The following is a 13,162-nucleotide window of genomic DNA, read 5'->3' as shown; positions in this document are numbered from 1 at the left end:
TTTGAGTTTCAAAATTTTTTCTCCCTCCCTCCCTTCCATCCCCCATCCCCAAGACAGAAAGCAATGTGATATAGGTTATATATGTGCAATCATGTAAACATTTCCACATTAGTCATGTTGTGAAGGAAGAAATAGAACAAAAAGGAAAAGTCATGAAAAACAAAAAACAAAAAAAAGTAAAAATAGTATGCTTTGATCTGCATTCAGACTTAAGAGTTCTTTTTCTGGATGTGGATAGCATTTTCCATCATAATTTTTTTGGAATGTCTTAGATCACTGCATTGCTGAAAAGAGCTCAATCATAGTTGATCATTGCACAATGTTGCTATTACTATGTACAATGTTCTCTTGGTTCTGCTCACTTCACACAGCAATCAGTTCATATAAATCTTTCCAGGTTTTTCTGAAATCTGCCTGCTTATCATTCCTTGTAGCACAATAGTATTCCATTACATTCATATACCACAACTTGTTCAGCCATTCCCCAATTGATGGACATCCCTTCAATTTTTAACTCTTTGCCACCACATAAAAAGCTGCTATAAATATTTTTGTACATATAGGTCCGTTTCCCTTTTTTACATCTTTGTAATACAGACCTAGTAGTTGTATTGCTGGATCAAAGGGTATGCACAGTTTGATTGCCCTTTGGGTACAGTTACAAATTGCTCTCCAGAATGGTTCGATCAGTTTACAGCTCCAACAGCAATGCATTAGTGTCCCAATTTTCCCACATCTTCTCCAAAATTTATCATTTTCTTTTTCTGTCATACCAGCCAATCTGATAGGTGTGAGGTGGTACCTCAGAGTTGTTTTAATTTGCACTTCTTTAATCAATAGTGACTTAGAGCATTTTTTCATGTGACTATAGATAGCTTTAATTTCTTCATCTGAAAACTGCCTGTTCATATCCTTTGACCATTTATCAATTGGGGAATGGCTTGTAGTCTTATAAGTTTGACTCAGTTCCCTATATATTTTAGAAATGAGGCGTTTATCAGAAACACTTGCTATAAAAATTCTTCTCCGATTTTCTGCTTCTCTTCTAATCTTGGTTGCATTGGTTTTGTTTGTGCAAAACTTTTTAAATTCAATGTAATCAAAATTACTCATTTTGCACTGCATAATATTCTCTATCTCTTGTTTGGTTATAAATTCTTCCCTTCTCCATAGATCTGACAGGTTAACTATTTCTTGCTTTCCTAATTTGCTTATGGTATCACCCTTTATGTCTAAATCATGTACCCATTTTGACCTTATCTTGCTATATGGTATGAGATGTTGGTCTATGCCTAATTTTTGCCATACTATTTTCCAGTTTTCCCAGCAGTTTTTGTCAAATAGTGAGTTCTTATCGCAGAAGCTGGAGTCTTTGGGTTTATCAAATAGTAGATCACTATAGTCTTTTACTACTGTGTCTTGCATACCTAACCTATTCCACTGATCCACCACTCTATTTCTTAGCCAGTACCAAGTAGTTTTGATGATTACTGCATTATAATACAATTTAAGATCTGGAATGGCTAGGCCACTAGATCAGATTTATTGGCCTACAGTTGGGTAAAATAGCTCCTAATTATTGCTTTAATTTCTTCTTCATTGGTGATGAATTCACTCTTTTCATATTTGATACTGATAATTTGGCTTTCTTTTTTTTTTAATCAAATTAACCAGAGGTTTGTCTTTTTTGTTTTTGTTTTTCCATAAAACCAGCTATTTTTTATTTATTATTTCAATAGTTTTCTTATTCATAAATTTTATTAATCTCTCCTTTGATTTTCAGAATTTCTAATTTGGTGTTTAATTAGGGATTTTAAATTTTTATTCTAGCTTTTTAAATTGCATGCCCAATTCATTGACCTACTTTTTCTCTATTTTATTCACATAAGCATTTAGAGGTAAAAAATTTCCCCCAACTACTGCTTTGGCTGCATCCCATACATTTTGGTATGCTGCCCCCTTATTGTCATTCTCTTTGATGAAATTGTTAATTGTTTTTATGTCTTTTTGTTTGACCCATTCATTCTTTAGGACTAGATTATTTAGTTTCCAATTAATTTTTAATCTATCTTTCCATGACCCTTTATTGCATGTAATTTTTATTGTATCATGATCTGAAAAGAATGCATTTAATATTTCTGCCTTTCTGCATTTGAATGTGAGGCTTTATGCCCTAATACTTACCAGTTTTTGTGTAGGTGCCATATACTGCTGAGAAAAAGATACATTCCTTTCTATCCCCATTCAATTTTCTCCAGAGGTCTATCATATCTAACTTTTCAAAAAGATTCTATTCACCTCCTTAACTTCTTGTAAGGTGAAGTTTCTTGAGGCCTAGTAAGATTCCCTACAGCTACCCCAAGGCCTGCTGCTTATTTGATTCAGTGGAGTCAGCCTGGAGGTATCTACACTTCACTCAAGCCAAACCTCAGCCCCTAGAGGTCTTGTCTTTTCTGAGGTCCTCTCAAGTTATCTTAGGAGGACACCTGCTTTACCCCTTTATTTTTGCTGGTCTATGTTCATTTTGTGGTGGTTTTCTGTTTGTGGAAGAAATCTGGAGAACCTAAAAATTTCTGACCTTCACCATCTTCCCAGAATGCTGCCCCTACATTTTCTTAATATTCAATACTACCTCATCATCATCACCCACCACCACCACCACCACTACCCTTTTGTCTGCCCTGGCCCTTTTGAATAAGGTAATAAGAAATATGGCCAGAGCTATTCCAGCAAGTCTTAATGATTTTATGTTTCATTAAAAGAGAGTTATAAGGATTCTATCCACCTCCTCACTTAGAAAACTCAGAAATGAATAGAAACTAGAAAAACAAACTACCACACTTTTCCTTTCCATTCATCTAGCTCCTGGGCCCCTATAATGTCAGCAAAACAGCCCTGCTGGCACTCACCAGGAACTTTGCTAATGAGTTGGGACCAATGGGCATTAGAGTGAACTGCCTGGCACCAGGTCTCATCAAGACCAACTTCAGCTCCATGGTAAGGATCGGTAAGACAGAGGGGGAAGGGAGGTTCAGGGTCCACCCACTGGGAGTCCCTACTGATGTTCTTCTTCTTTTCCTGAGAGATGGCTATCTTCTTGGGGGGGGGGGTTCAAGGGAGGAGACCAAATCTGTCTCTTAAGTTCCCCAATTCCTTGTCTAATAGCCTGGCCTTCCTGATACACCCTTGCCTTATCATCCCTCCCCTACCTCTCTTTTGTGACATATGGGGTGAAAACAGGGATCAAAGCCTCCATCCCCATCTCTTCTGTGTCCCCTTCAGGGATGACACATGTAACCTTTCTTATCTCCAATGGAGTGACTAGCCAGAAAGTGATCAAAAAAGAGAAATATAAAATAGGAGAGCAGAAGATGCCTCTGGGAATAAGTAGGAAAGGGGAGGAAAAAGATGAGGTGATGTTACATTTGGCTTTTAATACTAAATCATTTTGGTAAAAACCAAAGCCAGTCCCTTTCCCTCAATGTCCCTCAGTCTCTTCCTCTTAGACAAAAGCAATGTCATGCCAGTGTCTCCCTTTTCCCAACAGTTCTGGGAAAACAAGGTTAATGAGACCCAAATCAAGAATATCCTGAAGATATCCAGGTAAGGATCTTCATTTGGTGAGTAGATGGGTTAGGAAGGAGAAGTACTGCAAGGGGCTAGTCACCCAGTCAACCCAGATGTATCACAGAACATCAAGGGAGTGGTGGTGCCATCCACCACAACAGAACACAAGTCACTAATGCTAGTATATGAAAACATTTAAAGGCTTTTAGGCCATTGCAAACAAGCAAGAAGTAGGTATTTCAATAAATGTTTGTTGAAGGAATACTTTATGTTCCTTTTATACCTTGATCTATTCTAATTTTTGTTATATTTAGCTATGTGTATGTCTTATTCTCTCCCTCCCACTAGATTGTAAACTCCTTGAAAGCAGGAATCATGTCTTACATATCTTTGGCTCTTTCCTTTGCCTTCCACAAAACTTGACACATAATAAGCACTTAAGAAATGTTTGTTGAATGAATATTTAATGAAACATGTTTGGGGAATAGATAAACATACAGTAATGATGGTGGTCATTGGTGTGTCTAACTCTAAAAAATAAGTGAATTTCTGAAAAGAAAAACTGCCTATAAACTAAATTGTGCCAAATCAAAACATATTTTGATAGTACTAGAGAATGTTGCTATTTAAAGAAAGTTCTGTCCGGGAGCCAAGATGGCGGAGTGAAAAGATAGTTGCTCTCACTCTCCCCTATCAACCTCTGAAAACCCAGAAAATATTACCCTGGAAAAAAAAACCCTGGAACACCTGAACTAGAAGAAAGACAAGAAGCAGCAGTGAAGCAGCCCAGCAAACGGGTCTCCCAGTGCCTCAGCAAAAATAAGGGAGGCAGAACTACAAGGGGCCCCAGGCAGACAAGTACCCTGCAGCATTCATCTGAAAGGAGGTGAAGAAAACAACCTAAAGGCTTCCTAAAGCCCTGGTCTTGCTGATTCCAGCCCAACACCAGGTGAGCTGTAGGAGCCCTGAAGCCTCCAATTGTGAAGAAATCCTGAAGCCCAGGTGGTAGAGCAGGCAAACACCAACACCTGGACCTCCATGTGCCTCAGTGAGGGTGGGGGGAACCGGTGGAAACCAGCTCAGAAAACCACCAGGAGCCTCAGCACTCCACTGCAAAGGAATCTCCCAGTGCATTAGCAGAAATGAGGGAGACAACACTGCAGGGGGCCCCAGGCAGATAAACATCCTGCAGCACCCATCTAAAAGGAGCTGAAGAAAGCTAAAGGAAAGGAAAAGCAGGCAACCTAGAATTGCCTGAAAGTTCCAGCCTTGCTGATTCCAGCCCAACATAAGGTAAGCTGCCAGAAACCTACAGCCTCCAATTCCCAGCATAAGAGGCCCCAGCACGCAAAGCCAGTGACCAAGACCTAGGCTCCCAACACAAGAAGCTTGGGTCAGTACCCTCTGTTCCCCAGCAGGAGAGCTCAATCTCTTTAAAGGCCAGGGAATAAAGAAACACCATGAGTAAAAAGAAACGTACCATAGATTCATATTATGAGAAGAGTGAAGATCAAGACAGAAATTCTGAAGAGGACAACATTGTCAACAAACCCACATCTGCAACAACAAAAGGGAATATGAACTGGTCTGAAGCCCAAAAAGCCTTCTTAGAAGAGCTCAAGAAGGATTTTAATAGTCAAATGAGAGAGGTAAGAAGAGTCCTTCAAAAATACAATTGGCCAATTGGAAAAAAAATACACTGAAGAAAACAAGTCCCTAAAAAACACAATTGGCCATTGAAGAAGGAAGTACAAAAACTAACAGAAGAAAACAATCTGTTAAAAACTAGAATTGGACAAATGGAAACTAATGTCTCTATGAGAGAGCAAGAATCAGTCAAACAGAAACAAAAAAATGAAAAAATAGATGAAAATGTAAAATACCTCATCAGTAAAACAACCGACCTGGAAAATCGACTCAGGAGAGACAATTTAAAAATTATTGGACTACCTGAAAATCATGATGAAAAAAAGAGCCTGGACAGTATCTTTCAGGAAATCATAAAGGAAAACTGCCCTGAAGTCCTAGAACCAGAAGGGAAAATAACCATAGAAAGAATCCACCATCACCACCTGAAAGAGATCCCAAATTGACGCCAAGAAATATAATAGCAAAATTCCAAAATTACCAGATGAAAGAGAAGGTGCTGCAAGCAGCCAGAAAGAAACAATTTAAATATCATGGAACCACAGTCAGGATTACACAGGACCTTGCAGCTTCTACATTAAAAGACCACAGGGCATGGAACATGATATTCCTAAGGCAAAGGAGCTTGGAATGCAGCCAAGGATCAATTACCCAGCAAAAATGAGCATCATTTTTCAAGGGAGGAGGTGGATATTCAATGAAATAGGAGACTTCCAAACTTTCCTGATAAAAAGACCAGAGCTCAACAAAAAATTTGATCTTCAAGTACTAAGGACTTAAAAAGGTAAATGGGACAGAAAGATACAATATGTTGTTAATAAGGGGGGGGCTGTTTAAACCCCTACAAGGGAATATGAGACTTGCAACCCTTGAGAACTGTATTGTTATTACACCTTGTTAAAGGAGTATACATAAAGAGGGTGGATATTAGTTGACTTTGATGTAATGATAAAAAAAAATCTAATCAAGTGGGTTAAATGGATCAATCTGATCTTAGAAAATGTACTGAGAAAGGAGGAGGCAGACAAGGGTAAATTACATTACAGGAAAAGACACAAAATCCTATTACAGCAGAGGGAAAGAAGGGGGGGAGCATTTTTTGAACCTTACTAATCAGATTTGGCTCAAGAAGGGCATAATATAATCAGTTAGGTATAGAAATCTAACTTGCCCTATAGGCAGTAGGAGGGAAAAGGGGAAAGAAAAGGGAGGAGGGGAAAGAAGGGAGGGAAGCAGCAGTAAGACTAAAGGGGAAGAAAAGGGAAAGGGATAATAAAAGGGGAAGGGACTGAAGGAGGCGGTGGTCAAAAGCAAAACACTAGTGAAGGGGGAAAGGAAAAAGGAGAAAGAAAAGCATAAATGGGGGGAAAGGATGGAGAAAAAGACACAGATAGTAATCATAACTGTGAATGTGAATGGGATGAACTCTCCCATAAAAGAAATGGATTGCAGAATGGATTAAAAACCATAATCCTACAATATGTTGTTTACAGGAAACACATTTGAAAAAGAGTGACACATACAGGGTAAAGGTAAAAGGCTGGAGCAGAATATATTATGTCAGCTGAAGTAAAAAAAGCAGGGGTAGCAATCCTGATCTCAGACAAAGCAAAAGCAAAAATAGATCTAATCAAAAGAGATAAGGAAGGAAACTACATCCTGCTAAAAGGCACCATAGACAATGAAGTAATATCATTACTAAATATATATGCACCAAATGGTATAGCATCCAAATTCTTACAGGAGAAGTTCAGGGAGTTACAGGAAGAAATAGACAGCAAAACTATACTAGTGGGGGACCTGAACCTCCCCCTCTCGCACTAGATAAGTCTAACCACAAAATAAACAAGAAAGAAGTTAAGGAGGTGAATAGAACATTAGAAAAGTTAGGTATGATAGACCTCTGGAGAAAACTGAATGGGGATAGAAAGGAATATACTTTTTTCTCAGCAGTACATGGCACATACACAAAAATTGACCATGTACTAGGGCATAAAAACCTCACAATCCAATGCAGAAAGGCAGAAATATTAAATGCATCCTTTTCAGATCATGATGCAATAAAAATTATATGTAATAAAGGGCCATGGAAAGATAGACTAAAAAATAATTGGAAACTAAATAATCTAATCCTAAAAAATGATTGGGTCAAACAACAAATCATAGAAACAATCAATAATTTCATTCAAGAGAATGACAATAATGAGACAACATACCAAAACCTATGGGATGCAGCGAAAGCAGTTCTTACGGGAAGTCTCTAAATGCTTACATAAATAAAATAGAAAAAGAGGAGATTAATGAATTGGGCATACAACTAAAAAAACTAGAAAAAGAACAAATTAAAAATCCTCAACTAAACACCAAATTAGAAATATTGAAAACCAAAGGAAAAATTAATAAAATTGAAATTAAGAAAACTATTGAACTAATAAATAAAACTAAGAGCTGGTTGTATGAAAAAACCAATAAAATAGATAACCTTTGGTTAATTTAATTAAAAAAAGAAAGAAGAAAACCAAATTACTAGTATCAAGAATGAAAAGGGTGAAGCTACCACCAAGGAAGAGGAAATTAAAACAATAATTAGGAATTATTTTGCCCAACTATATGCCAACAAATTTGACAATCTTAGTGAAATGGATACATATTTACAAAAATATAAATTGCCCAGATTAACGAAGAGGAAGTAAAATACTTAAATAACCCCATCTCAGAAAAAGAAATTGAACAAGCCATTGATGAACTCCCTAGGAAAAAATCTCCAGGGCCAGATGGATTTACATGAATTCTATCAAACATTTAAAGAACAATTAATTCCAATACTATATAGACTATTTGGGAAAATAGGTGAAGAAGGAGTCTTACCAAATTCTTTTTATGATACAAATATGGTGTTGATACCTAAACCAGGAAGAGTCAAAATAGAGAAAGAAAATTATAGACCAATTTCTCTAATGAATATAGATGCAAAAATTTTAAACAAAATACTAGCAAGTAGATTGCAGCAACTTATCACAAGAATAATACACTATGACCAGGTAGGATTTATACCAGGAATGCAGGGTTGGTTCAATATTAGGAAAACTATCAGCATCATTGAGCATATCAACACAAAACCAACAGAAACCACATGATCATCTCAATAGATGCAGAAAAAGCTTTTGATAAAATACAACACCCATTCCTATTAAAAACACTAGAAAGCATAGGTATAAATGGAGTCTTCCTTAAAATAATAAATAGCATTATCTAAAACCTTCAGCAAGCATTATATGTAATGGGGACAGGCTAGAAGCATTTCCAATAAGATGGGGTGAAACAAGGATGTCCATTATCACCACTGTTATTCAATATTGTACTGGAAACCTTAGCTTTAGCAATAAGAGAAGAAAAAGAAATTGAAGGCATTAGAATAGGCAAAGAAGAAACAAAGCTATCACTCTTTGCAGATGACATGATGATATACTTAGAGAATCCTAGAGAATCAAGTAAAAAACTACTTGAAATAATAAACAACTTTAGCAAAGTTGCAGGCTATAAAATAAACCCACATAAATCATCAGCATTTCTATATATTACCAACAAAGCCCAACAGCAAGAGATAGAAAGAGAAATCCCATTTAAACTTACTGTAGACATTATAAAATATTTAGGAGTCTACCTCCCGAAACAAACCCAGGAACTCTATGAACACAATTACAAAACACTTTTCACACAAATAAAATCAGATCTAAATAATTGGAAAAACATCAGTTGCTCATGGGTAGGCCGAGCTAATATAATAAAAATGACAATCCTACCTAAGCTAATTTACTTATTCAGTGCCATACCAATCAAACTACCAAAAATTATTTTATAGAGTTAGAAAAAATAATAACAAGATTCATTTGGAAAAACAAAAGGTCCAGAATATCAAAGGAACTAATGAAAAGAAATGCAGGGGAAGGTGGCCTAGCAATTCCAGATCTTAAATTGTATTATAAAGCAGCAATCATCAAAACTGCTTGGTACTGGCTAAGAAATAGGGAGGTGGATCAGTGGAATAGGTTAAATATGCAAGACACAGTAGTCAATGACTATAGTAATCTATTATTTGATAAACCCAAAGACCCCAGCTTCTGGGATAAGAACCCACTCTTTGAAAAAAACTGCTGGGAAAACTGGAAAAGAGTATGGCAGAAACTAGGCATAGACCCAAATCTCACACCATATACCAAAATAAAGTCAAAATGGGTTCATGACTTAGATATAAAGGCTGATACCATAAGTAAACTGGGAGAACAAGGAATAGTTTACCTATCAGATCTATGGAGAACAGAAGAATTCATGACCAAACAGGAGATAGAGAACATTATGAAAAGCAAAATGGATAATTTTGATTACATTAAATTGAAAAGTTTTTGCACAAACAAAGCCAATGCAACTAAGATTAGAAGGAAGGTAGAAAATTGGGAAAGAATTTTTACAACCAGTCTCTCTGATAAAGGCCTCATTTCTAAAATATATAGAGAATTAAGACAAATTTATAAGAACACAAGCCATTCCCCAATTGATAAATGGTCAAAGGATATGAACAGACAGTTCTCAGATGAAGAAATTAAAGCCATCTATAGTCATATGAAAAAATGCTCTAAATTTATTGATTAGAGAAATGCAAATCAAAACAACTCTGAGGTACCACATCACACCTATCAGATTGGCCAACATGACAAAACAGGAAAATGATAAATGTTGGAGAAGATGTGGGAAAATTGGAACACTAATACATTGTTGGTGGAGTTGTGAAATGATCCAACCATTTTGGAGAACAATTTGGAACTATGCCCAAAGGGCTACAAAAATGTGCATACCCTTTGATCCAGCAATAGCACTTCTAGGGCTATATCCCAAAGAGATCAAACAAATGGGAAAAGGACCCACATGTACAAAAATATTCATAGCAGCTCTTTTTGTGGTGGCAAAGAATTGGAAATTGAGAGGATGCCCATCAATTGGGGAATGGCTGAGCAAGTTGTGGTATATGAATGTAATGGAATACTATTGTGCTATAAGAAATGATGAACAGGCTGACTTCAGAAAAACCTGGAAAGACTTACATGGTCTGATGCTGAGTGAAGTGAGCAGAACCAAGAGGACTTTGTACACAATAACAGCCACGTTATGCAATGACTAAGATTGTTAAACTGAACCCTTCTCAGCATTATGAGGATCTAAGACATCTCCAGAGGCCTTGGGATGGAAAATGCTGTCCACATCCAAAGAAAGAACTATGGAGGTCGAATCGCTATCACTTATTTTTACCTTCTGTTGAGTTTTGTTTCATCTTTCTGATGGTTCCTCCTATTGGTTCTAATTTTTAGTTACAACTTCACTAATGTGAAAATATGTTTAATGGGTATGTAAATGTAAAGCCTATGTCAGATTGTGCGCCATCTTGGGGGGGGGTAGGAAAAGGGAGAAAAATTTTCAACTCAAAAGCATGTGGAAAAAAAACAAGAAAAGAAAAAGGAAAAAAACAACAAAAAAAGGCACCTAAAGAACATAGGCTGGAAAAAAATGACTTTGCCAAATGCAGAAATAAATTTTATTATTATTGTGAAAAAAAAAGAAAGTTCTCAGTGTCATCTTTAGTGAAGGGAAGAACCCTTTGTAATACAAATAATTACCACTACCCCTTATTTATAGGGACAGCTAGGTAGCACAGTGGATAGAGTACCAGGTCTGGAGTCAGGAAGACTCATTGTCAATGAGTTCAAATTTGGCCTCAGACACTTCTTAGCTGTGTGACCCTGGGCAAGTCATTTAACCTTGTTTGCCTCAGTTTCCTCATCTGTAAAATGAGCTGGACAAGGAAATGAAAAACCACTCTAATATCTTTGCCCAAAAAAACCCCAAATGGGGTCAGGAAGAATCAGAAACTACTGAAAAATGACTGAACAACAAAACTTTAGTTTTTTTATATTGAGTTTTCTTAAAGCAATGTAAACCTGTAATTTGTCATCATCATTTTATAACAGCAAGACAGTGTGATATAAAAGTAAAATGTCAGCCTTAGAGTCAAAAAAATATGGGTTCAAATGCCATCTCTATCCCATCTAGACTGGCTTGCCTCTGAGCAAAAAATTCAACCTCCCAATTCCCTAAAGCAGTTCTCTAAGTCTGTAAGTTACTGAGTATTTGCTAGTCTTCATTGGTAGAGGGGATTCCCTTACTTTAGCTCTGTACATCAATGTACTCACAGGGCAAGTCTGAACAAAATCCAAATTATTTTATTATGATATTACTCCTATAATTCTTCAACAGCTTATGATTTCATCAGTATGGGTTTACCCTCCGGTGATGCCTATTGCAATTCATCTGTGACATCATAGGTGGTCTTTGAGAGTTGCTACAACCAAAATATTCATCAGTTTTAGGCCAATCTGTTGATGAGCCTGAATTTAGCTAGGCTGGTTCTCAGAGGACAGATGTACTGTCTGTCACTTAGTCTGTACTTGAATCCTATTCCAGTTTGGTAAGACCTCCTAGAGTGTATATTCCTTTTAAAGAACTCAGGGTCACCAAGATGAGGAATCTACTTAGTAGAATTATTATTATTACACAAACACATGACATATCTGTGATTTCATCAATACAGGAGAATTCCTGCTATTGGAGACCTCTCTCCACCAAAGATGGCCATCTGTTCATATAATTTAGTATCTAAATCCTGGGGAGTTGCTAGAAGCATAGTTTAGGACTAGGTCAGTGGGTCAGAGGTTGGTTTTGAACCTAATTCTTCCAAACTACAAGTCTACATATCACACTGCCTTCAGTAGTAGTAGTAGTAGTAGTAGTAGTAGTACTGTATTTCTTAAAACCATGTATTTACAAAACCCTTTCAGATACAGATTAAGGAGAGGGAACAGATTAGGCTGGTACCTAGAAATCTATTTGCTACCTGTTAACAAACAAATGTTATTTGCTTTGGGCAGTTGACTAGAAAGAGCTGGGTCAAGGTATCCAAGCCACTTGATTGTATCCCCCATTTTTACTATTCCCTCTGAGGACTATTGTGAGGATCCAGTGAGGTTTCATAAGGTGCTAATATGTGAACTGTAATTATTCTTATTATTATGATTATGATTGTTTCCCAGGCTGGGTGAACCTCATGAATGTGCAGGCATCGTGTCTTTCCTGTGTTCACCGGATGCTAGCTACATCTCGGGAGAAACAATAGTAGTGGCTGGAGGGGCCCGTTCCCGTCTTTGATCAGCCTAGGAAGAACACCCTGAGATTCTAGCAGCTATCTATAATGAAGAGAGGGCTCAAGATTGGACCTCGACTTCTGAGTTCGGAGATTCATTTTCTCTAACCTTGCCCATCCTACTGACTTCCCTGGATTTAAAAAAAAAAATGGCCTGTGTAAGCAGCCAGGGTTCCCTCTATTTGCCATGTATGGGAATAAAAGTCGTCCTTAAGGGAATCTGTCCTGTATAAAACTCTACGTGAGAACGAAGGTAGAGCTGAAGTACTCATTTTTCTAGACCAAATCCACCCATCTACTTTTTGCAACACTAAACCCAGTTGCAGGGAAGAGGGAGTGAAGACTGAAACTAAGTCCGGGACAGGGAAGAGAAAAGAGACTTAGAAACACTGGAGGTAGGATGGAAAGACCCGGGGAGACAGTGGGGGAAGGGGCAAATCTCTGATTTCTGTGCCATTAAAAATCAAATAAACTTGAAAAATAAGTAAATGATCGCTGGGTTTTTTTTTTGGCTGGTTGATTCGTCATTTGGGAAATAAAGGAAACTAACGGCAGTTGGTTTTTTTTTTCTTGGGCAAGGCTATACAGGACTCAAGAGAGCCTCCCAAAGGCAGTGTTACACCTCCTTGCTCGGGGCTACCTCCCAAGCAAGTGTGATGCTAAAGAGGTGGAGGTGCCAAGCTGAGAGCCAGGGAAGAC

At 37.4% G+C, this 13,162-nt stretch overlaps 1 protein-coding gene across 1 annotated transcript in view; it reads left to right on the top strand.

Annotated features, from left to right (window-relative positions):
• LOC110194438 (dehydrogenase/reductase SDR family member 4-like) overlaps nt 1-12,955 on the top strand; it is a 35,832-nt gene extending 22,877 nt beyond the window's left edge. The window contains exons 6-8 of the mRNA XM_020966829.2: nt 2,863-2,997; nt 3,548-3,603; nt 12,354-12,955. Coding sequence (XP_020822488.1) covers nt 2,863-2,997; nt 3,548-3,603; nt 12,354-12,468 — 306 coding nt within the window. The 3' untranslated portion in view covers nt 12,469-12,955. The remainder of the gene's footprint in view (nt 1-2,862; nt 2,998-3,547; nt 3,604-12,353) is intronic.
• Nucleotides 12,956-13,162: the final 207 nt, after the last annotated feature.

The sequence above is a fragment of the Phascolarctos cinereus genome, unplaced genomic scaffold, assembly GCF_003287225.1.
Source record: "Phascolarctos cinereus isolate Bilbo 61053 unplaced genomic scaffold, phaCin_HiC Scaffold_3;HRSCAF=262, whole genome shotgun sequence".
In the NCBI taxonomy this organism is placed as follows: Eukaryota; Metazoa; Chordata; class Mammalia; order Diprotodontia; family Phascolarctidae; genus Phascolarctos; species Phascolarctos cinereus.
The sequence above is the reverse complement of the archived record's forward strand: the minus strand, read 5'-3'. Positions and strand labels throughout refer to the sequence as shown.